The sequence below is a fragment of the Scomber scombrus genome, chromosome 17, assembly GCF_963691925.1.
Source record: "Scomber scombrus chromosome 17, fScoSco1.1, whole genome shotgun sequence".
In the NCBI taxonomy this organism is placed as follows: Eukaryota; Metazoa; Chordata; class Actinopteri; order Scombriformes; family Scombridae; genus Scomber; species Scomber scombrus.
The window spans coordinates 5748126-5774354 of NC_084986.1; the positions used below are offsets into that span (position 1 = coordinate 5748126).

Genomic DNA, 26229 nt, shown 5'->3' on the forward strand with positions numbered 1-26229 from the left:
TAGACGTTTAAAGCCGTATCGACAGACAAGAACGTCAATATTTAATGATTCTACAAATCCTCAAATTACACCCAAAACCGATGCTTTAAAATTAAGAGAGAGAGATAAGATAAGATAAATCTTTATTGTCAGTGCACAATCATACCAAGTACAATAGTACAACGAAATTGGACTACTGTCCCCTCCGGTGCAAACAAGTTAGTTCAATCAATCACACATTGCTACAAAAGTAGCAGTGCATAAAGGGAATCATGAATTGATGCGAATAGTAAATAAGTAACAGTTCAGTGCAATAAGTAGCAGTTCAGTGTAAAAAAAATGCAATAGAGATGACGTCATGTTAGATTTTTGCATTTAGTATTGTTATTGCCCTGTAAAAAAAACTGTCTCTCAGTCTGTTTGTGTGTGATTTTAAATCTCCTCCCAGAGGGCAGCAGCTCCAACACATGGTGTCCTGGGTGTGTGCTATCTTTCAAGATGCTGTGTGCCCTCTTAAGACAGCGAGTGTTGTAGAGGTCCTCCAGGGAGTGGAGAGGGTGGCCGATGAGCATTTTTGATGACCCTTTGAAGTGCCTTCTTGTGTGCTATGGTGCAGCTGGCGAACCACAAAGAGATGCAGTAGGTGAGCACACTCTCAATGGAACAGCGGTAGAAAACTGTCAGCAGCTCCCTCTTTAGGTTGACACTTCTGAGGATCCTCAGAAAGTGGAGGCGTTGTTGGGCCTTCTTCACAACCTCCGAGGTGTTGGTGCTCCATTTGAGGTCTGCATCTATGTGCACACCAAGGTACTTATACCTTGGCACCCTCTCCACAACCTCCCCTTTGATGCAGATGGACCGAAGAACGGGTTTCCTCCTCCTGTTGAGGACCGAATTGTTTTCAGCACACCACCCCACCAACCTCTGGATTTCAGTCCTGTATAGCATCTCATCACCCTCTTTCATTCTACAGTATTTGTGCGTGACAAATACAATATGATTAAGGTTAGGGAAAGAATTTGGCCAATGTTAATTGCAAGTCTGTGACAGGCACTGAAAACTTTAGATGTTTGTATGATTACAGAGTTGGTCAAGTGAGGGTTAAACTACTTTACATTGATAACACAACACCCTATCTTGCAAATTTGGGTTTAATCACTTTCAACAGAAATCTTTAGGTTACGTGAGGGCATCCATGTTACCTTCTGGACATATACTCATTACCGGTCGAGGCAGAAGGCCGCCCACATAGAGTCCGGTTCTGCCTGACGTTTCTTCCCGTTAAAATTGAGTTTTGCCTTGCCAATGTCACCAAGTGTTTGCTCAGGTGAAAATGTTGGGTCTCTTTAAATTAAATTAAAGAGTATGGTCGAGACCAGCTCTATGTATAAAGTACCTTGAGATTACTTTTGTTGTGATTTGGCGCTATATAAATAAAGATTGATTGATTGAAGTTGGATATATTAGAGCATTCAGAAAATCGGTTTCTTGGTTGTAACTGTGACTTTGATGTTTCATGAACACTATTTACAAGTCAGAAACTCAAATCAGATATTATGAACACTCTGATATGACATGAATGCAGCATAAAACCTGCAAAGGGATCACTGAGCTAGTACTGCTGCTAAGTAACGCTCCAACAGAAAAGCATTTTAACCCTAACCCTAAAACATTCAGCGCTTTAAAAACCAACACTTTTTTTCCCACTGAGACATAAGTCCTTTAATTTTTAATATATTCTTCAGGTGAGAGTAGTCTGACTTTGTAATTGTCTTAATGTGGCTGTTGAAATTCAGATCCGAGTCCATGACTACACCAAGATTGCTGATTTGGTTTGTTGTGTCTAAAAGTTTTGTTTTTGCTTAATTGAAGAAAATTATGCCAGATCAAACTGCTGATTTGTTCAATACAGTCAGTGTTTGTATTAGATTATAGTCCCCTCATGATATGTTATGTAAATGAGTGTGTCATCTGCATAATTATGGTAGAATATTTTGTTTTGTTTTTTGCATAATTTTAGCATTTAGATGTTGATGATGCCAACAAGGAGCCATCCTGCATTTCTCAGTTCCAAATATATGCAATGTCTCTCTTTATTGATGTCATAATATACTTTGTTATATTTGTTTCCAAGCTTTCTTACATTCTTTTTTTCTTATTCTTAGCAGCATGGTTTTTATCCAATGAAAACTTTTCTTACCAGCAACCACCTTCACCTAAGTGTGTGTAATGGCACCAATAACATTTGTAATTTTCGTTGACTGAGACCCAAGAGAAAGCAGGTGTGGAGAAGAAAGCATTTCACACGTGTTTTCTGTGATACACCGTTTTGCGATTACCTCTGTTTGATAATTTGTGTACACAGAGATAACATTCGCAAAAAAAAACACAGGAGTAATCAGAGAGAGCAACATCAGTCATCATAACTTTATAAATGATCAGACCCTTGGAGATGATTAAGTCCAGAGTGTGCTCTTACAGCTTCCACCAGAGAAAACCAAAAGTTTGCAGAGATAACGTCTCACTTCATTAAACCCGTTGATTCCTACTTCAGAGAATTCAACTCCCCTTTACAACCCCAAATCTTCTCAAACTGCTGCACATTGCTCCCTGACTGATAATACTGAAAATCAATTTGGAGATATTACTGGCTGCAGAGACTCAGAACCATAAGGCCTCTTGTTCATTCTCCTGTGAGATGTAATACATGACCTCAACAGGTCTCGTCACTTCCCTGCTCACCTGCCAGATTACATCATACATAATCACCATTATCCACATGGTCTGCTGATGGAGGTCATTTCACCACAACCTCTAACTGCTGAGAAACAGACGAGTCAACTGTGGCCTCCAGTGTTTTCAATACAAGCACCCATAGCAAGAATACTTACGTTTGGTTTTGTGTAAAGCTGCACTAGATGAGGTTGCTGTGGATTGAGGTGATTCCGTTTGTTATAGATTCAATAATTGGCATTTTTAGTATTTAATTTAAACTTTCAAGAGTAACTTTACAGCACTACAATTCAAAAGGGTGCTGGAGGCTAAAAGTAGAGTACAAAGACTGGACAAATCACACATTTAGATGGTTTCCCCCAACTGACACCAATGTTTTTGGTCAAGGGTGAACATCAATCTTACAACTGAGTAATAGCACATACAACACACTGAAAACTTGCTCAATAATGTCTGGAGTTCTGGAGGTGGACAACCTGTAAATCCTGTAAGAACGTAAATTATTGTGTGTTTTTGTACCAAAACAAAAATGGACGACAACCAACTGCTTTATTATCATTATTTACATGTAGTGAAGTTTGTGCTGAAAAGGCAGAAAGGGAAGAAAAACAATCTCAGATATTGGTTCAGATCCTACATGGAGAGGCTTGGGTACCGTAACGGGAGGTGAGTGAAGTTGGTAAATCAAAGAAAACTTCAGGGTCTTTACAGCTCAATCAGCTTTTCCTCCGTTTTAGTCATTCAGTTCTCTCTTGGACCATAAACCTTTCTTCTTCTTTGGTTTATTTACCAGAACGTTGCCCTCAGGTGACACACAAGTGATGCGATCAGTTGTAAATGTCAAACATGTCTTCATGAGAACGACTGACAGTGACTCCAGATAAGGCTCTTTATATATTGCACACTTACTGATTTTATCAACACCAACTGACCCAGACTGGAACAGACCCGTTCAGATTAATAACACCTGTCACCTGTCTCTGAATTTACTGACTGACTTTGACCCAGTGTGAAAAACCACAATCGAAAGAGGGTTGCCCGGTGACTTAGCAGGGACGCCGACACATGGGACAAAAATACACAGGCCACAAGTTGACCCTGTAAAAGTGAAGAAGAATCAACAATTGGTTTGATCATTTCAATCTAAGGTTGTGGATGTAAGATCACTGCTTTTGCCTCATCACTGTGTGTCTTATGGGATGTGTGTTGTTATCTTTAGGAGGCCCTTTGCTCTACTTACAACTTGGCCTATTTCCAAATAAGGTAGAAACTCAGAGTCAGGTGTGGGGACCTTAGTAAGGTGTCAAGAAATCATTTACGATGGGATGTTCTTGTTTTGGGGTTGTATGTCCAGTGTAAGATGCTGGATATGTTTTACCAATCACAGATGAATTTAGGCAAACTCTATGCTTGTTGAGATGAGCTGATGTCACTCTGTATGTATGCTGTCTCCTTATTAATCTTTAACCCAGCAGTTTTTTGTACTATTTCATATTTGTGGTAAATTTTTTCAAGCAAATTGGCCAAGCAAATACATTTATAGGCACATACCTTATTATTTTTTCCATATTATTTTTGCAACAAAATAATAATAGTTGCCTCTGTGATCACTTTTAGGGTCTAAAATCCTCTCTCATAGCATTATAAACCACTGTGCGGTGTTTTGACATCTGATTAAAACTCTAATTGGACTTCCTACGTCACACGTCATCTCTCACCTTCACACCAACAACAGCGCCTCGCTTTGTTGTAACACTTGGCCGCTTTCTGCCTGAACGCACAGACCTTTATCAGACAGACTAAACGCACACTGAAAGACTCCCACAAAGCAAGGAGGAGACATCAATTATCAATTAATATGCCTGACATGATGTCCTTTTTCTAGGGTGCAAAAACACCAGTGCTTACTCTATTAATATTTTGGTCGTGTGCATCAATGTTTATGTTATGTTTCATAAAAACAGAGAGGAACATAACATTTGAAAAAAAATGTGTGGACTTTTGGACTAACCAGTGGGGTTTTTGTCCATTTAATAGCATTATTATTATTATTATTGTAAATTAACTGAATAAACTTTTCGCAAGATTTGAATGTTTCTGGAAATATTTTTAGGTATGTTGATTCATGCACAGATCTACTTAAATGACCTTAAAGCATTCATTTCAATTCATAACAATACTCTCCCCTAATAAGGAGTGAGAGCAACCAAAGTCCTACGAGACATATCGCCCCTTTTAAAGTCCAAAAAACTTGAGGATATTAAACAGTTTTATGTGATAATAACAGTCCTATAAATAACAGCTTCAGACATTTAAAAAAAAAAAAAAGCATCTTGTTTTGCTGACGCCAAGATCGGTGCATTTCATTTAAAATTTTTCTTGAAAAATAACAATAAAGTTTAGTTATGAGTGGATGCGATCAGGGATAATCTTGTCCCATAGTTACAAACAGAGAACACTGTTTCACTAACTCTTAACTTGTTGTTCAAATTAAAGCAATAAAAACAGCAATGATTGAATTCTCCATCTTCAAAGAGCCTAGCTCCCTGATATTATATAATTTCTCTTTCCTCTCACCCTCTCTGGTGTCCTTTAGTAAAAAAAAAAAAAAAAAAAATCAACACTCCAACAGTTTATTATCTGCTTGTTGCTGCAGGTGAATCTATCGCCTCATCCCTCGTAACTCACTACACCTTCCCTCGTTAATGTCAGAACCTTAAAGTTGTGTGGACTGATGATGATACTGTACATCAAGTAGTAATATTAAAAAGAAGGATTTTCATGGGTTACCTTGAATATAATGTTTCCATCTTAATGATTTGAACAAGCTGCGCTGACACTGAGGTGTGAGTTGTAGCATATTAGTGGCCGACAAATGCTTGTGGGTTGTTGTTTTGTTTGCGGTGTGCATGTTGTTGTGCAGCCTTTAAATGGAGCAAATTAAGGACAAATGTTTGCAGTGTCTGGAGCAGGCAGCTCCAGATCGATATGTCAACTCTGCTTGTGGTTCATGGCTTTTCTTATCCTTGGATATTTTTCACAGCCTAGTTACAGTAATCCAGCTCACCAATGTTTCCTGTGTCCTGTGTTTTCATGATTTGTGTTTTAGTGGTTTTTTTCATCATTTATGTATCTATGGATTGTGTACACAGGGCGAAATACTTTACATTTTTGCTTAATAAGTCTCAAATTACTTACACTAAAGAACACATTTAATGTATTGCATTTTCATTTAATTGAATCTTATTTATATTAAATGTTATCATGTAGGTTTTATTGTCCATCTTATGGTACATTAATGCTTTTTACATACTACTTACTTTCATAAAAGCCCTTGGTGCATGTACATTTGTTTTGTTGTGGAGCACTTTGGGCTCTTGTGCATTTCCGATTTCCACATAAAGTAGTCAAAGAATGTTTACATGTACATTTATTCATTTGGCAGATGCTTTTGTCCAAAGCGATGTACAAATCAGGGTTAATGCAAGCTACATTATCAAGTAGAAGCCTTCAAGAATATGTGTCTCCACACACTTGACACAAGGCTGCATGAAGTAACATATAGTGTAGGTGGCTTTTTGTGATAAAGAAGAAGAGACGGAACAAGAGAAAAAACATTCTCAGTGAGTAAATACTCTCGGAGAAAGTGCTTTTTGAAGACTTGTTAAGTGGAATTCTGTTTATCTTGTCTTGATTTTTTAGGAGAGGTGATTATATGAGACTCCCTACCTCGCCTGCACAAAAAAAATTTCACTTTGAATTCATGTATAGCTGAATATATTTTGCAAAAAGTGTGCCAAAATGTGTGGTTCACATCAAATCAATGTTTTAGTTAGTAACTAAGAGAGAAAATGTGATGCTCATAGTTCAGTGGTAAATCCTCCTGCCCAGCAGTGGGCAGCTCTGTCAGCTGAAGAATCACACTGGAGGAGGTTGTACCACTGTCTCTCAAACGTATTTTATCCGACAAGCATTCAGCACCACAGCAGTGGACAGAAACAAGTCATGCTGCTCTGCAACACTCTGCTCTATTTTTTCCATCACTGATACATAGTTATGTAAGACTGTTTTTAAAAGTCATGCTGTTATCCTGTTACTTAGTTTACAATGATAAACTTAAAAAACAACGACCCCAAAGCAATTAATACGCAGGGAAAACACACTGCACTCACATACAAGTTCAACAGAAATGCATTTTTTAAAAGCAAAATCCACTTGCAGTTGTATCACCAATCTGTCAAAAAGAGTAGTGATGTGTTATGTAATGTGTCCAGAGGAGCATGACTCACTGATCTGTCGCAGAGTCTCTCTGCTGCTGCTTCTTTACATTTTTATATTCAGGGTCACGCTTTGGCAATACTGTAAATCACCAATTAGGGCTGCAGAGACAAGAGTCCCGCCCATCCAAACTGAAGCTGGAGCAGAATTACCTTCTGAGATTCACAGGTTTAGCCCCCATATCTGAGCTTCCCTTTGTGCATTCAAGCAGATAATCAAAGTCTTAGATTGATTTAACTGACCTACATAATTGTTTGAATGAGCCTTTATGCTGTGAAATTTAACCCTAATGTTGTCATGACAATCAAAAAATGACCTGCCATTATTTCTAACAGCAGAAAAACTTGAACTTTTCAACTTGAAATTTGATGACTTTTCATTGAGTGACAATAGTAGAAAAAAAATAAACCTCGCCTTTGCTCATATTTCAATGAAAGCTGCACTGCACATCACCAGGGTACAAAGATTGCTTTAGTGTCATTTTGACCTGACAGTTATAAAATCAATTACACACACACACACACACACACACACACACACACACACACACACACACACACACACACACACACACACACACACACACACACACACACACACACTGAGAAACTGAGATATATTGTGCTACACTCATTGAACTCAAACAAAACTTAAACTTTCTTGTGCGTTTGCAGCTTCTCCCCTCGAGGACTGCACACATCACTCAAGTTCATAGACAAAATAAAAACAGTTACAAAGTTCACTAAATTTCAGACAAAGCATTGTTTACTTATGGGAAATGAAGTCAGAGGCATGAAGAGGTATCTGAAGAAGAAGACGGGGGAAGAATACAACTCACTCAGCAACAATGATGCAACATCTTCAGATGAAGAAGAAGAAATACCCCGAGCTGAAAGAGAGACATTTTTGTCAAAGAACAGCAAAATCTCACGGTCCTTGTCACCATATGACAACCGGGTCCAGGATGGCAGCACAAAAGGTCAAAAGGATGAACCCAGGCTCAACATGACATGCAGCAGCCTGTGCCTGGGACATCACCTCAATATTCTGCATGTTCATCACACAAAAAATCATCCTGGAAATGAAAAATTTGGAGGGTTTCTGTGAATATGACAGCTGGAAAAGGATGGATGAGATTGACCTGCGGGCCTACACATAGAGCTGCTAATCTTAACAGGTGTGTATAAGTCCTGAGGCGAGCTACATCTAGTCTCCGGGATGCAAAGAGAGGAGGGGATATTTCCTGTGCCATGATACCACTGAAAGTCTGTCACACTTTTTTTCAAGATAACCCTGTGTCACGACCTGTAAGACGTGTGAGAGACAGACTGACGGCCATAAGGGAAGTCTGGGAGAAGTGGGTGCATTATTGTGCAGTATATGAGAATATATATATATATATATATATATATATATATATATATATATATATATATATATATGACTATATGACTGTAATTGTTTCCCTTCAGTTTTTGCACATCTCTGCAACTTTCTACTCTGCTATAAAAGTGCTATTGCTTGCCAAAAAATGAATGTTTACACCTCTGCAGTACCTTTAGCAATATAATAATACACCTATTGGTTGGTAAAGAAAATAATTATGAAAGGTGTGTTCTAATAAAACAAGTGGTGCCTACTGATTAAATGCAGTCTTTCTACACTGTGAAGAGGGAAAACTCAGACATTCACAAATTTCATGATGTTTTTAAATAGATTTGGTGTTTAAAATTCAATTAAGCTGCTTTATTTTCAGGGTTTAGTGAAAGTGGTCTTAAGGCAGGGGGAGTATACAGAATGTTAAGACTGAGCTTCCTGCGTCTTCACTTCATTTACTATCAAAGCTTTAACTATCACTGAAGTGCTGGATAGAGATATTTTCAGTAAATAGCAAAAAACAAACAAATTAGAAATCAGAAACTCCAAGAAAACAAATTTACTTTTCTCATCTCTCATCTAATGGATATCTATTTTTTTTTTTTTTAAATCTGTGCCATATGACACGGATATCAAATGTATCAGTGAGTGCAGCATAAAAAAATTGTCTAAGGTGAAGATTTTTACACTAAAAGGAAAAAGCAGCTTGTCACCATCTCTGTTTAATATAAATGTTAATGAGTCAGCAGCAGCTGGAACCATGCCTCACCCTGAATAATCACAAAGTTTACTTCCAAACCAAAAGAAGGAGAATCTGCTGGCTGAGGTGTACTTTCTCTTAAAAGGGTGGAAAATAGAATTATATCAGAGAGTGAAACTAATAACAGAACTAGAAAGTAGATGAGTTGCATAAGGAGGGGGAAGAATGACAACATCCTTCATTTCAGTAATGAAATGAAATGCCAAGAATGAAGAATCTCAATCAGAAGAGACTTACTGTCTAATTAGTCTTATTAATATCTTCTTAATTTATGTGCACAAGTTAATATCTTGTTAGTATGTGCACAATTATATCATGTGCAAATATATATGTTGTTAATTTATTATTTGCATTTTGTTAATATGTTGTTTGCACAAGAAAATAATGTTGTGCACACAAGACAGGGATTTTGAGTGCACAAGAATGTTTGCAGAGGATACAAAAATATCATCTTTCGGGTTTGTTGGGCTTCATACAGATCACTGAACTGATTTTCAGGTTTATTTTTTTATGTCCCCAGGCAGCCAAAAGTTACTGCAAATGAGTTCCTCCTGAGACAACAGCAGCTCAATACTGAGAAGACACATTGAACATGAGAATCTCTCAGAGTAATGCTGGAACTATGCTTATTATGCTTGATGAAAACATGAATATTAATCTCACGTCCGTGTGTTAAGTATGAAGTTAGAGTCAGGATGTGATTAGTTTAGCAATGAAACACAGGAGAGTCTTTGTTTAATTAGAGTTGTTTTTTTAAGACTCACTGAATGAGACTGACAGTCAACAGAAAATGAGGAAGAGAGGGGAAGAGGTGTTGCAGGTGACTGAGGTAAATCTTCAGAGAGGAGAAAAAAAAAGTGCAGCGAGACAGAATAATAGGTAGAGAGAGAGAGAGAGAGATGAAGAGGAGACACATTTAGAGAGGGAGGTAAAGGGGGGATGGCAGGAGGAGCACTGAATGGCATCCGAGAGAGAGAAGAAACAGGAAAATGTGCAGGTGAGAAAATCAGCAGCAGCAGCTTGTGAAAGTCACTGCAGGTTCAGGGTTAGTATTCAGTTCAGATGTTTGTTTTATATTTTGTTGTTGTTGCTCATTTATGTGTGAAAAGAAATGCAAAATATATTTTTTAATAACAACATGCATCATGGTGGACATTTTTATCCACGGCAACGTTGGTTTGCTGTAGTTGAGTTTCACTTACTGAGCATGATAGTGTATGAACTGAAAACAAAAATTACCCCCCACAAAAGATGCATATTACATTTTGTAGGACAGTAACCAAAAAAACAATGTAATATAGTTGCATGTAAAATGTCATTATGGAGCATTGGCACAAGTCCAGATCAGGATAAATAGAAAAACAGAACTCCGAACCCCCATAAACCATCTGTTCATCTCACTCCCAGTGCAATATTTTTGTGCTGGTATAGTTTACTGACTCCAGGTCCAGGTGGTACATTTATTAAGCACAAAACAAATATGAGAATATGCAGTAATGAACCCAGAGCTTTCTGGGACCCCTGAGGGTGAGGGTGACTTTGACACTTAATTGTATTTGCATAGCGCTAAATCACTACAAAAGTTATCTTTTCACAGAGTTTTGAGCGAAATCCTTGAATTTTATCATCAATTTATCAACAGTTTTCATGACTATCTGCAATCTATCTGTTTTCCAGACAGCAACTAAATCACTTAAAAAATAAGTTATTTATGTTCATATGTTTAGGCTCCCCCAGCATTTGCAGGATAATTGCCTGAAAATAAATATCTGAACCAAATTTAATGGCAATTTTTGAGTTATTTCAGTCCGGACAAAATAGTTTCCATACCTAAACCTCTAACAACAACCTGAAGAACGAATCTTGACATCTTGCCTTAAATCCTCCTTCCTCTAAAACAGCTTGTTTTCATTCATCTCAATTCAACATGGAAATGCTTAGATTTTGCTCGATGTTCACAGCGGTCACCTTTTGTAATTTCTTTGTTGGTGCGTTCACATAAACTCCGACATCCAAGATCTCAGAGGCAGCGCTAAACAGCAACATTTAATGCAAAACAACAAAAACAATATATATGAGACAATCCTCATTATAGTGCCCATGTCACTCAATAACTTTCAGGAGTATGCAGTCTATAGATATGGCCTAAATTTATGGGAATCCCCGTAACTGATGACACACTACCCTTGCAGTCATTGTATGTTCTGCATGGATGAGCCGAATCCCTACAATTTAACGATACGTCCTGCCTGACAGCAGCGTCTCTTTCTAAATATAGACACGCAGAGTGCACAAGTGATTCTGCATTTGTGTTGTGTTCAATCACAGACGTATTCAACAACAGCAACACGAACAAAACAGACAAAACCGTATCGCAGCAGCAGTTAAAGGGACTTTTCTCTTTTTCTGCTTATTTTTACAATAACAAGAGTTCATGTTTATTCATGAAAACTCAATAAAGAAATGCCAGAAAAACACTCCAGGTACAGAAATAGCGTTGTGTGTGTGTGTGTGTGTGTGTGTGTGTGTGTGTGTGTGTGTGTGTGTGTGTGTCTGTGTGTGTGTGTGTGTGTATGTTGACACAATAGCCATCTCTCAGACTGATGTCCCATATCGTGAATGAAATCAGACCGTTTTTCATTTCCTCTTGAGGTTTCTTTGTACGTTCAATCATTCAAACTGTGTGCTTGTGTGTGTGTGTGTGTGTGTGTGTGTGTGTGTGTGTGTGTGTGTGTGTGTGTGTGTGTGTGTGTGTGTGTGTGTGTGTGTGTGTTTGTGTGTGTGTGTGTTTTATGTCGCTGTAAACGCTCTGCTGTCCCATTATTACACCAAGATTGGTAGATAGCCTATTGGCAGTGGGTATCAATACTGACTCTTGTTTTATGTATCAATGTTGGTATTTGTGACCATGATATCATCTGATATTTGTGTGTGTGTGTGTGTGTTGTGTCTTTGGGAAAAAGTGAATTTTCTCCAATTATTTCATAATAATAATCTCAATAATTTGACTTTAATTTTAATTTAGATGACTGATCAATATTAAGTATAATGAGACATTCATGTTCCTTAGAGGAATATTGCAGATCCTGCAGAGAGTTCAGTGTTCATCTTTCAATCTACAAAACTTTCAACTTGTGATTTGAGACTTTCTCTAACATATCCAATATCTCCACTCATGTAGGATGTAGGGAGCCATTGAACTGAAATGAATAAAATGAAAATAATTTACATAACTCATTTTGTTAAAGCAAATCACAACCTACGGTGAGACAACAAAGAGATTGATTTTTCTTTTAAGCTCAATGCATAAAACGCATCAGCGTTGGAAACAAACCTTCACTTAAATGCATCACCACAAAGTTGAACTTTGTTTGCAGTGTGGCGGAAAAAAAGCTGATCCGGAGAAATAGAAGTTAGATTAGATTTTCTCATGATTGATGCTTAACTTTTTGGAGTGAAAGTTCTTTCTTCACAACTTCAAACAGGATATAAATAAGAAAGGGAACAAGTCCAAGTTGCTGCTTTGAACCTCCAAGTCTGGATTTTACCGTGTGTCACATGGAGGCAGCGCACAAAGTGATTCACAGCTGGGAGGGTTCAGACAACAACACCTCTCCTCAATATGATTGGATGTCTTATTTTGCAGCTCTTCAGTATCCAGTGAAGTACTTTGAAGTGTGCGTGGATAAATGTTCTAAGCAACCCTTCAAAGAAGCATCAGCACTCTTAATCATCACGAAGACAGTGTGAAGGTGACAATAACAGGTTCTTAAATGGAGCTCTACTGGAATATCTTTGCATGATTTACAGTTAAAAACACCTTATTTATCTTATATTGGTCCAGCTCCTCAGTTGAGCCAACTCTGTTCTGATTGGCCAGCTTAAAAAGCTTCCTGTAGCTCTGGAGGCTAAGTAAATAAACTATAGCTACAGGACTTAACTTTCTTTTTCTCATTCTTTACTCAAAATGTCATCTCAAGTAGGAGGTAGAGGCTAACACTGCAAACTAACTGTTCAAAACAGGTTGAAGCCCTGCAGGGAGCACTTGTACATGAGTTCACCTCATGCTTTGGAACTTTAATGTTTAACACTGAACATCAGAACAGGATTTAAATAGGTTGGTTTATCAAATATCTCGTTGTGGAAGTTTTGGACAAGCGACATTCTGATAAACTTTATATTTCATGTGAAGCTGTCATAGCTTGTTTTTCTGCAGCTGTAGATCGGACACATGGATGAAGTGTTTTGAGGCTAACTACAGTACTGGGTTGGCACGTGAGTCATGTGTGTTATATATCCACACAAGCCAACAATAGCTGCCTATTCTTTATATTTGTATTATCACTGTCTCATCTGAAATCATAGTATTAACCTCTTGGACTTCATTAGTGCCTCATATGGTAAATATGTCCCAAGACAAACACTTCCTGATGTCCTCTCATTGTTACTGAGCATTGTGTGCAAGTTGAAGTATTCTCATGTTCATCTTTTTGTTGCCACACACACACACACACACACACACACACACACACACACACACACACACACACACACACACACACACACACACACACACACACACACACACACACACTCGTAACACACTCGTAACACACTCTAACCTTTTCCCTGAACCTGAAACGCTATCATGAAAACACATTTCCCAGAACTCGCACTTCACCTTTCCTCACACTTTTATCTCTGAGTGCATCACAGCTACTTACGTCTATGTGTGTGTTCTTTTCTAGTATTTTTTCCAGCCTTCTCTCTTTTGTTGAGCAGGTCATGTTCATCAGCTGCTGTGGCTGTATTTCATTTGTAAACCTGGCAGTCAAACAAGAGCACAAATGAAGAACCGTTGCCTGTGGATTTCAACATTTTTCAGCATGTGGAGCATAACAGAAAAGTGACAACGTGATGGCTCGCTGCACCGCATTCACCTCAGGTGTTGATCTGGCTCAAACATGCCTCTAATGGGAGCTGTCAGCTGGAAACTCCCAGGTGGCTTTCCAGGCTTCCTCCTTGGTGACAAAGGGAGACTCTAATGGGAAGCTCTGAAGATTTATCATCACTGAGCTGAGGAGAAACTCTATTACAGAGACCTGAATACACTACTGAAGCAGCTGCAGGTGTGTGCTGAATACACACATGTACAGACAGATACACACACATGAATAGGAATATATGCAAGCAAATATAAGCAAAACAAAAAGTACATTCATACCTCTGAGAATGCACAAATTTATGTAAACAAATTCTTATAATCCAGCCTTCCAGATAAGTTGTGGCTGGGAGCTTTTCTTGGGAAAAAACGCCAAACTGGTGGCAGCAAATCAGAACAAACTAAAATCAGCAGCTGCCGGGAGCACAGAGATGATCCCTGCTCCATAATCAGCAGTTTGGTGTTGGTTACATTTTTTTAAATTTTAATTATTTATTTACTGTTTTTCGTTTTGTCTTTAAGAGGCAAGTCAGTCAAGGTGAGATGCTGTCAGGCGCTATTAAACTTAATGATGATAAGCTGGAACCTTTGAAAAAGAGAGAGATCCTCACACCAAATAGCTTCCCTTTACAGGATTTTTTAAGTGGCATTTCCTCAGACTACTTCTGATACATACAGAGTTGCCATTTTAACCTATAAACAAAACACATACGTTTATAGATATGCTACATATATAAACAAATTTATACAAAAAGGAACCAAAAAGAGATTTACAATACATGCACTGCCAATGGTTTGCACTCCAATAATGGACTCGGGCAAATATCCATCATATATACCACCTATTAGATGCACCGTCATCTATTTATAATTCATTTTGTATTGATGAAGAACAATTCACGTTTAACCCTCCTGTTGTCCTCGAGTCAAGGAAAGAAGGGAGGAAGGAAGGAAGAAAGAAGGAAGGAAGGAAGGAAAGAAGGACAGACGAAAGAAAGAAGGGAGGAAGGGAGGGGGAGGAAAGAAAGAGAGAAGGAGGGAGGGAGGGAGGAAGGGAGGGAGGAGGAAAGGAAGGAAGGAGGGAAGGAAAGAAGGAGGGAGGGAGGGAGGGATGTAGGAAGGAAAGAAGGAAGGGAGGTCAGAGAGAGGAAGGAAAGAAAGAGAGAAGGAGGGGAGGGAGGATGGAAGGGAGGAAAGGAGTAAGGAAAGGAGGAAGCAAGGGAGGAAGAAGGAAGGAAAGGAGGGAGGAAGGGAGGAAGGAAGGAAGTAAGGAAGGAAGGGAGGAAAGAGAGAGGAAGGGAAGAAAGAGAGAAGGAGGGAGGGAAGAAGGACAGACGGAAGGAAGGAAGGAAGGAAGGAAGGAAGGAAGGAAGGAAGGAAGGAAGGAAGGAAGGGAGGAAGGAAGGGAGGAAAGAAGGAACAGTCAAAACAGACGGGGTAAATTTGACCCGGGAGGACGACACGAAGGTTAAAGGATCAGGAGTTAATATCTTTTCCTCTGCATGGGTGTTTTAAAGCTTCAATCCCCACCTATCTGAGAGTGGAGTTGTATTTTCTTCCTGTGTGAGGATGGTTAAATGGGAATGTGGGGAAGGTCTGCTCTCACTCTAGCATGTTTTGCAGATTAGGAACTCTCTTATAGACCACTCAAGGGTGTTTGGAAAAGCAGTTCTTAAGTACTAGATTTGTCTCGAGGGCATGCCAATGTTCTTTGATTGCACTCTCCTCGTCCTTGGATACAGGTGAATACCGACTGGCACAAACAACTATGTTTTTCTGTTTCTTTTTGGTCTACTTGTCGCAAGGCATTCAGTTTGTGACAAATTGGGGGTAAACATTTTGATAATGCACTTTTAATCCACGTCTCTTTTTGAACTGGGAGACAGGAAGACTGTTTTTGAGAACTGTTTATGGTTCTCAAAACAGTTTATGGTATAGGTCAGTTAGATTTACGGTATAGGTCAGTTTTAATGCTGTTGTTTCCTTTAAAGGGGGACCTGTTGTGGCCTTTCCAGCTTTATATTTTGTCTGGGACTCAACTAGAGTAGCTTTGCATGGTTCACAGTTCAAAAAACTAATTTCTCTTAAACTGGCCCTTTATGCGGACCATCAGTTCAGCCTACAAGCAGTTTTTCCTCCTATCTATTTAAGGTCCCTTGTCCTGACGAGCCCACTCTGTTCTGATTGGCCAGCATTCACGAAGCATGTTGAGAGGCAGCTATACGTGCTGTGTTAAGTGACCGCTGATGCAAATCCAACATTTCCTGCTTTACTGCTTCGGATTTTAGTGCCACTTTGTATGCAGCGCTTAAAACGATCAAAACAAGATCTGGAGCTCTGTGTTCAGCAGACCAGCTAAAAATCATGCGGGCAGGAACAGTACAAGCAGGAACACAGTGTTGATGATGTTTGATGAAGAGAAACACGCAACCAATACACCTCTAACAGGTAACTTATTTTATGTTGCAGTGCTGTGTAATAAAAAAACTTCCCTCAACATTTTATATTGACTTAATAACATCAAACTCAACTTGGTTTAGATTGTAAGCTGACATTTTTTTCTGTTAGTGATCCAATTACTACAGTATAGAAAAGTGGTGTAATCAGGGACTCAGAAATATATGCATGCTCAGGTTCAGCATATTCAGATATTAAGTTTGCAGTGGATGCCTTTTTGTGATCTATGAAATATGGTTAACGTCCATTTTTCTGTAGAACATAGTGTTGGTAAGTTGTTTCCTCACCTTTTGATCATATGCATATTGATCTAGTATGACGATAGCACCCCCCTTTATCTGCACTGCAATGATGAACGACCAATGATTTATCCTCCTTCAAAGCTTTCATTTCTTCATGTTGCTCTTTTGTTAGATTAGTAGCTACTTTATATTCCCTCGTTCTGTTAAAAAATAGAGATGTCCCTTCACACCAATTGATAAGGTTTCATTGTCTCTGGAACTCACATCTGTGCTTCACCAAGCATAATCAAATTAATTAAAGAAATCTTCAATCAGACAAATTCACTCCTTACAAATGTAATCCTCTTTGATCCAATTGTTCACCAACGTCCCATAATCCTCTTACTCTGTTAATCATGATGTCGTTGCATCAGGAGAGCCTTTCCCGAGATGGTGAACTCCAAAACAGGAAACAGCCTGGCCACCTTTGTACTTACAATCAAACTCTAAAAAAAATGGATTGTCAAACCACATATATGGTAATTTCATGTAGAGGACTTGTTTGTCTCTTAATGCAATACAAACTGTGCAGTCTGTTTCTGGTCCTCTACAGTGTAGTCGAGTTTACAGTGATTCATTTCACAGAAGAACTGCCTGCACTTGTGGGAAATAAATCTCCACTCCACCAGGCGATCTATAGGGGCCAATGCGTCAAAAACATACTGTACTGTATATGTGCAGCAGAGCTCATTTTCTCTTGTGTTTTTCTTGTATTTGTTTGGGGTGAGAAGGTCTAATAAGGTCCTGAGGGTTTAATGTGTGCACATAAACTTTAAGGGATTTAGAAGCATGTCAAAAAAAAAGTAAAAGAAAAGAAAAAAGTTTTTTGACATACTTCAGTTTGACATCACGAGCATCAGAAGGTCAGAAGATCTAATGTGTTAGACGTCAGTGCTACACAGGGAAGCACTTTGACAAACACAGTTGACATTTTTCTGTTTCTGTTGACTTGAATCCCTCCGTGCAGAGATGTCTGACCTGTGTAATGTGCATATGATTGGCATAACTGACCTTTCTTTATAAGCCTCTGTTAACCCTCAAGCATCCGTCTGACATGGTCGAGTCCCTTGTACGAATTACACGTTATATGACTCCAAAAAATCCATTCTCTATTTGTGTGCAGTTGCTTTTCTATTTCAGTTAGTTTCATCATATGTAAGACATTTGGAGGAAGCTTTTAGCTGCATGTCCAAGTGGAGGTCAAACCTTAACTCCTGTCAAGCATGATAAACAATGTTCCACTAAAATATGGCATTTTGGATTCTTTATTAATATTATTTTTTTAGTTTCAAGCATTACATTTCTTTTCTTTAGCATGGTTTTCTACTTATTGTGTTTTACTTTTGGCAAACTAGACAGACAAATCAATCCTGATTCAATAAAAAAAAACCACACACGACAACACCTGAGAAAGCAACAGCACAACATATTGAATCAAAATCGACCACCATTATTATCATGAAGATTGATTCCCTCCTTGTCCCAGGAAAGTAAAAGCCAACTGCAAAATTGGAAATCTTGTTTTTTTGAGGGGAAATTGTATAATTTTGTGAATTAAATTCCCCACAGAACAGGTAGTTAAACAAATAAAAAGATCATAAATTGGGTTATTCTGTCCAAGCTGATTTAAATCCTGCTTCAGAGGCCTTTTTTTTTACTCTGAATGTACCAAGCATTGCCTGTAATTGTATGAGGAAACAAAGACATGTCAAGTTCATATAAAAAAATGTGTCCTTCTCAGTTGTACATGTGTCTGAGTGTTTGGATTTATAGAGATATTTTTTTTATATTTTCTGTTGAACTGCATGAACTCATTCTCTGTGTATTCTATGAACAACCAATGAAGTGAAAAAATGTTCTCAACGTAGTTTTTCATTGCTGTCTAAAACAGTTACAGGGACAGTACTTCTAAATCTATCAACTTCATTAAGGTTTGATTAGGTTTAAGCATAAAAATGATTAAGGTTTAGGGAAGTTCGTGGTTTTGGTTAAAATAAGCCAATGTTTGTTTTAAATCACCATGATGGTTCAATTATTTTTATTAACATATCTGGCTAAACTGTTGAATGTCCAAATGATTGATTCCTTTGTTTTCATCTTGTTTAGCAAAGATGATGATCTTGGTCAAAGGTCAAAAACTGGAAGCACAGGACAGGATTTTTCAAAATGTAACCAAATCTTCCTGAAACCTTAAACGAGTCCTCTACAATATCTCCTGAACATTTCTCTCATATAACATTGTCAGATTCATAATGGAAAACTTTAAAAATGATACAACTGGATGCAGCAGAAGTAGAGACACCATATTTTTATTCCACACTTGCTGCCTACATTTCCCACAATGCAACTCAATCACCAACACTTCAGTTGTAAACTAGGGTGAATTAGTATTGCTAGAAGTGGCTAATGTTACCTGGAGCTGCTAGCCCCCAGCAGAGATGAAAAGTGGAAGTCACAGAAGTCTGATAACCTCACTTATCAATATAATGACAACAAAAACTATAAGTGTTAAAGTCGGATTTATGGCAGAGCTGTTGTAATGGGTTGCATTAGATTGCCCAGGTGTAACTCTAAGTGCTCAGTGAGTGTAGATTGTAGGGAGTTGTTAAGGTGTTGGTGTACAAAGTGCAGGACTTCTGGGGCTCACAACCTGTAAGTGGTGAGGTTTAGGCTTTAATAAAACTTTGTTTAAAAGAGAAATGCACTGATTTTTCCACCTTAGTGTGTGTTTTCAGGTTTCCCCTGTGTAAAAAGTAGTAAAGCCTTTTATGTCTCCAGAGGGAGCTGTGTGAAATTTGATCAACTGCCTCAAATGGTGTCACTTTAGTTAGCGTTGATTTGGGCAGAAGACTACAATCAGAGGGTATGGAGTAGGAGAGAAATGCTATTGGGGTCGACAAAATATCGGGAATGTGACATTTTCTTAACTGGAAAAAATTATAATGCAAGTGAACATAAATCACATGGTAATTAATTTCCATCCAAATATATCCTCCAGAACAATTCAGTGGTTTATAAGCTAATTCTTGAGTGACAGGGTTGTTTATTTACTCTAAATATACACAGGCAAATCTAATTAAACCCATGAATTATTGTTACAATCATGCTCAAATAAGTCAGCAGTCAAATTTCATTCCTCTATCATTTTTAGACCCAGCTGATTATCTCTCATTGTCTTTTTTGTTTTATCTCTGTTCCTCCAGATGGAGACGAGGAAACGTCTAGCCAAGATCGTGCTGGTGTTTGTGGGTCTGTTCGCCCTGTGCTGGTTCCCCAACCACGTGCTCTATATGTACCGCTCCTTCCACTACCACCAGATGGACCTTTCACTGGCCCACCTCGTCATCACGCTGCTGGCAAGAGTCCTCAGCTTCTCCTCCTCCTGTGTCAACCCCTTTGCCCTCTACCTGCTGAGCGAGAGTTTCCGCCGGCACTTCAACAGGTCGGATTTATTATAACAGCACTGATGCATGACTTCTTCAGGGTAATGATTTTTTACCAATGAAGGCAGGTTTCAGGCATTACTCATCCTCCATATTCTCCACAGGTAAAGAGGTGAATAACTACAGTACGATATTTTCATCCCAGTAAGACTTTCTGGATGACTTCCATATTTCAGTCTAGCCCTCGGATTTGTCCAATAATAATTTGTTACATCTCTGTTCATACAGTACAAGTCAAAGGTTTGGACACACTTTCTTATTCAAGGTAATGGGAAGGTGTGTCCAGACTTCTGACTGCTGCTGTACATCTATATACATTTGAGGTATAAATAAATGTGTGCTGTAAGGAGTGGAGCATGGAGCAGGAGGAACCTGCAAAACTGAACAAAACAGAACTAAACTGAGCTTCACTGAACAAAGGATCCAGCAAAACTCAACTGAAAACCAGGATTTAAACTAATGAGACAACAAGAAAACAAGAGGCAAGAAACAAGGGCAGACTGGGAGCTGATTGGGGAGGACACTGGAGAGTACGGCAGGGCTAACGAGACTAATGCAGGGCAGGTGTGCAGCAGAGGAACACTGAGAAACACAGAGCTAACAGAAAACCAAAAACCCCAGAAAAATACAATATAAGCATGCATGACCTGTCCCAGAACTAACATGAACACAACTGAAGTGCACAATGAGCCCACAGCAAAATAAACTACATATATTGTTGTTGACTTGCACATTAAAGGCTGCATGAAACAACATATTAAACAAACAGCTCCAAACATAACTGGTGTTATAGTTCACATAGGCACTTAGTTCCAACAAGAGTAAAAATAGAAATCAACACTTCCTTAAGTGGTTCTTGCATATGGATATGTAAGTCTGACACCTTTCGTGCCTCAACAGATCAGAGTCACTTTTATTGTCATTTTTCAAGACAACAAAATTACAGTGCAATAAGCTCTGAAAACAAACCACAGCAGTAGTTAAATACAATAAAATAAAATAAAATGAACAACAAAAGAAACAGTGATGCACAGTCTGTTGACTTCTACTTATTACACTCCAGGTTAGTTGACGATCAAGTCAGTGTTATGGGAGTGTGAGGTGCAATGTGGTGCGGGCTTGGTGTAATTGAACAACAGCTCTGAGGAAGAAACTTCCATCTGTTAGTCAGAGCAGCTATAATTGTGTATCTTCAGCCAGATGGCAGGAAGCTGACGTGGTGGTTGACTGGAAGGGTGAAAAATAGACGGGAAACCGGGGAGCTGAAGTTCGGGACCGCCTCAAATTAGTATCCAAATGGGCCAAGAAAGTTTGTCAAATTTTTGTTGTAGCTTTTTCTTTTTATTCATAAACACAAGCTGTAACATAACTTTAAAAAAATAAGTGCAAAAGATAATATAAAGTGAACTTCCAATCCTTTATGAATGTAGATGTAACTACTGCTGCTTGACTTCTTAAAAATGATATAATTCAATGATTTGATAAGGTATGATATATTGTATATTGTATATCAGCCACTGAGCAGTAAAATATGGCTCACATTTTAGCATGACGTTGAAGTTTTTATTATTGACGCAATGCCTTGAAAACATGCATTTAATCAGCAATTCTTTATTTACTGGTTCTGCCTGTAAAATATTAAAAAAAGAGCTATTGGCAGCAGGAACATTCAGGCAGCTTAGACCTCTCTGACATGCTGCTGCTCAGTATTGGCGGGATGTTGCTGATGTTCTGCAATTTGTGTACAGACCATGGTAAATTGCAAATGTAGACTAATCAAAACTTTCCAGAAGGCTGAGCATTTGTAAAACTCTGAGCACTCGGGAAACGACTACATAGCGAATGCTTCATCTTGCAAATGAATGGACTCTGTAGCCTCGGCGCAAAATGAAGTAATCATGGCATCGTCATTTTCTAAATCTGCTTTTGAGTGCTTCCACTTCCACTAAACATCCCGCAACTTATCATTATTCTACCTTGGCAGGATGAAAAACTCTCCTCGCTCCAACTCTGGCACAATCCTCTCGAAAAGTGTGACTGCTGCAGTGAGAAACAGTAACCTGGGGACGGCTTTGTGCTCTCATTTGGCCCAGATTTGCAGGCAAATCCTGACACCTCAGAAGCATCAGAGACTATGCATGAAGTAAAATGTTCCTTTGGGAAGCAATTATAATGGGCTGTAGCATGCACCATAATTCACCTGTCTTTGGATTTATTTCTTATTGCTCAAAACGAAGGTTAATCTAAATGATGTTATTGGTCAAAGTGTGATCATTTCCATAAAGTACAGAAATGTTCAGGCTTCACTTTTTACATCCAGGGAGCTTGTTAATCTTTTTTTGCCCCCCTGTTTCATATATATACAATCACACCAAATGCAGCTTTCTGGAAAGTCTGACTTTGGTTTTTTGGTTTTGTTTTAGAAATTAACTTTCTTTGCTGGCTTTCTGTGGAAACTTGTGCAGTGTCAGTGACAGTGAACTCACAATCTTCATGTAAATCATTATTTATTCACTAAGTCTGTTTACATTTTTACATTTCTTCTTATCCAAACAACTTTTTCACCTCGGACGACTGACATTTTTTGCGATAAATCTGTTGTTTTTTTGGACCACTAGTAGCACTATGTAGTAATGTTTTATGAGCATGTCCCTGTTTGGTTTTTATCTAATGCACATGAGGTTAAAAGACAAAGAAAACTGGAAGCTGATAGAAACATACTGTACATGTAAACAATGCAGCTTTTGAAAAATTAAAGAAATCAGCTTTGTAAATGTTTTATGAAGGATGTAATGCATTCAGCGTGTTTGTTTGTCCTCAGGCATTCACAGAATTCTCTCTGGTTTCAAACCCTGACTGTAAACATGACTTTGTTTACGACCAACCTCAGGATATTTTTAATGTATTGGTACAGCTCAGTCGAGAGTGGTGAACAGTTACCAGTTATCGGGTCGTATCAAGGGTTAGCATGGTTACTTGTGGCTGTGAGCCTCATATGTTCATGCCTCAGCTGCTCAGTTTATGCAGCTTAGATTCTTCTCCACTGAGTTTTAAACAGCCTGAGACCACAGACTGTAGATAAAGCGAGATGTATCAAAGTGTGACGTCATCTGTTGGTTTGTATTAGAGCTGAGTTGAAGCACAGCAGCAGCTTTTCAGATACAGGGCAGGTATTATACTCAAGTTACATTAAAGTTAGTGAATTATGACAATAGGCTGACTCAGTGTGAGTCCCAGAGCTGAGGAGAGCATCAGGTGAGCCAACTGTCAATCATAGCTGTCAATCGACCACCAGCACACTTATTAAAAAGACTGAATACAGAGATTGAGTGCAAAATGACATGAGCTTTTACAAACTGTACAGCAATACAACATCTGCTGTCCTTAGGTTTCTGATTTGAATGAGGAACAACTCCCTTTTAACAGGGAAAAAATGGAAGAAAGCAGAGAAGGCACTCCAGACAGAAAAAAAGACATTATGTGCATTGAACAGAGTAAGAAAGCAAAATTACAGTACCATCAATTTCAAAACCCAAACGGTACAAAAAGACCATATTTATGATTAAATAAAGATGTCACATACGAAAAAGGAAACCAATAACATTAGCTGTCCTTGCAACACTTACTTAAATGTTCCATATGCAAAAAAAACTATAATAGACAACTGGGAATGTTAATTTAACGTTTAAATAGTCTCTTTGTGTTTATCAGATTCAGTTTTTCAGTTTTCCATTATTGACTTTTTTATATGCAAAATGTAACTTCCATCACTCTATAAACTTACAAATGATGTTGGATTGAATTTGCCTGCTTGTACCATATCAAATATTTCCACCTGCAAAAAGTCCCTTAACACTATATTGTGATTCAGTTATTTGTATAATTTTTATTATTTTATAACTGAGCTCTTTTTTCTTCTCCCTCAGTCAGCTACGATGCGGTCGAGGTCCACGGCCCGAGCGCCAGGCCAGCTACATGCACAGCACCTCCCACATCCGCCTCACCTCCATCAAAAAGACCACGCCTACCGCTGCCATCATTGCGCCCGCCGCCAACGGAAGCTCAAGCAGACAAGAGGTGGCTCTGTGAGAAGGGGAGGCTAAATGTTCAGCTTCCCTCTCATCCCAGGAGTCTTTACCAACTGCAGCTACGAGACCAGGAGGGGTATTGTCATGACTGTGTGGAGGCCTTGCACCAGTTGAATGATTGTACCAGTTGCTCCTGTCGCATCGGACCTCATCATATTCATCCTCAACTTGGCCATCGAACATTAAGTGCCTCTTGGAAATACGAGGTCAGATGTCAAAAGGGAAAAGCAAAAACTGATAAACACTGCTTCACTTTTTCTACAACCATAACTCTCCAAGATTGTAACATTGTACTTAAGATTTTGGAAGAAATTGCAAGAAAATATTTAACAAAAAAACACCAAACTGAGAGGACAGCATGGTGATCACACTAGCATGTCTGCTGTGGAAGCTTCTCTCTCTGTGCTCGTCATCGATTGATCTAAAATGCCATTTTCATCTATTTTGTGACTGTGTAATGATCCGCTGAGAGGGTAAAGTTTGCCTGTCTTTTTCCCCTCTGCTACCTCTCAGTGAGGAGGATTAGACGCACTGAGAGCAACATCTGAGTGAGTCCACATCTCACCCCGGGACGTTTTATGTGAATGCTTGGGAACCACTGGAGGATTGAACGTCGATGTCAGTCTATCTGAACTCGTGCTACTAATATTTTGGAGCTGGATGGAACGCAGGTGTAGCAGTTAAAACACAACCCGAAGCCTTGAAAACCAAAATATCTAATTTCTATACAACTTTCTCTGAGGAATCTACAAGCATGTTCGGCCAAGTGCAGCCTGGAGAGGCATGACCGCAGCTTTATGCCACGTTTATGTCGTGTCGTGGAAAGATTAACATGTTTACGTCTTGCAAGAGTTCAACGTCATCTGATAAGAATAGGAGGTTGTGTGGTAGCTGAGTTGATCGTGTGTTGGTTTAAAAAAAACTGTGCATTGACAAAATTATCCATATCCATTAAATTTGAGTTTAATTAAACTTTGGCTGATGTGAGACATCTGTGTTTGGTTTTCAGGCACTTCCTTCTGTATTATTAAGTGCTGAGGCGGATATATTTATTTATAGCTTTCGGAAAAATCCCAGTTTCCCAGTTATAATTGCAACTTAGAGGTTGATGTGAATGCTACCTCTAATATGGCATGAACAGTACACACCTCTGGACAGTCTCTTCTCCCAAGACATTCTTGGCATCACACTAAATTGTTCACATGAAAAGTGGTTGTGTGAAGAATGAAAAAAGAGAGCTGAAGATAAGTTTTAAACTGTTCAATCTAACAGCTACTTGTTTTGAACCTGTATTGATTTTCAACCAGAGTGAAATCACATAGTTTAATCTTTTTTTTCTCCAAGACGATCACAAAAAGTTCTCGAGTGCTGCTGTAAACATGCAGCGGCTCCTCTCCTTTTAAGAATAACTCACAATAATAATCCAACATCGTAAACAGCGGTTCTTGGTGAATGCACATGACTAAGCTGAACATGTGATTAGCGTCCGTGCTTTGTGTTGCTGCTTTGGCATGACATGACAGGTGATGAAGTATTATATGTGCACAGATCAATATATTTAAAACAATCCCTTTCAATGATGCTGTGACTTACTTTTGATTGCGTTTTGATGTTGTTGTTTTTTGTTTTTCTTTGAAATATTTTGTGTGTGTTTTTTCGGTTCCCGGCATGCTTCACCTTTCTGTGTAAGAAAAGTACGCTTGAATCTCACAATCACTGACATCCTAAATGTTCCCATGCGAGCACAAATACACACCAACTCCCAGACTAGAGCGATTTTTATATACTTTAATAAAAATGGATGTTTATTTATTTATTTATTTATATAGAAAAGCAACATTATAAGTTGAGACTGTATGCGTTTCAGGGCAGCCTAACTACTGGTTGTCAC

At 38.6% G+C, this 26229-nt stretch overlaps 1 protein-coding gene across 1 annotated transcript in view; it reads left to right on the top strand.

Annotated features, from left to right (window-relative positions):
- Positions 1-24339, top strand: part of nmbr (neuromedin B receptor) — a 66577-nt gene extending 42238 nt beyond the window's left edge. The window contains exons 4-5 of the mRNA XM_062436655.1: positions 20011-20249; positions 24177-24339. Of these exons, the coding sequence (XP_062292639.1) occupies positions 20011-20249; positions 24177-24339 (402 nt within the window). The remainder of the gene's footprint in view (positions 1-20010; positions 20250-24176) is intronic.
- Positions 24340-26229: the final 1890 nt, after the last annotated feature.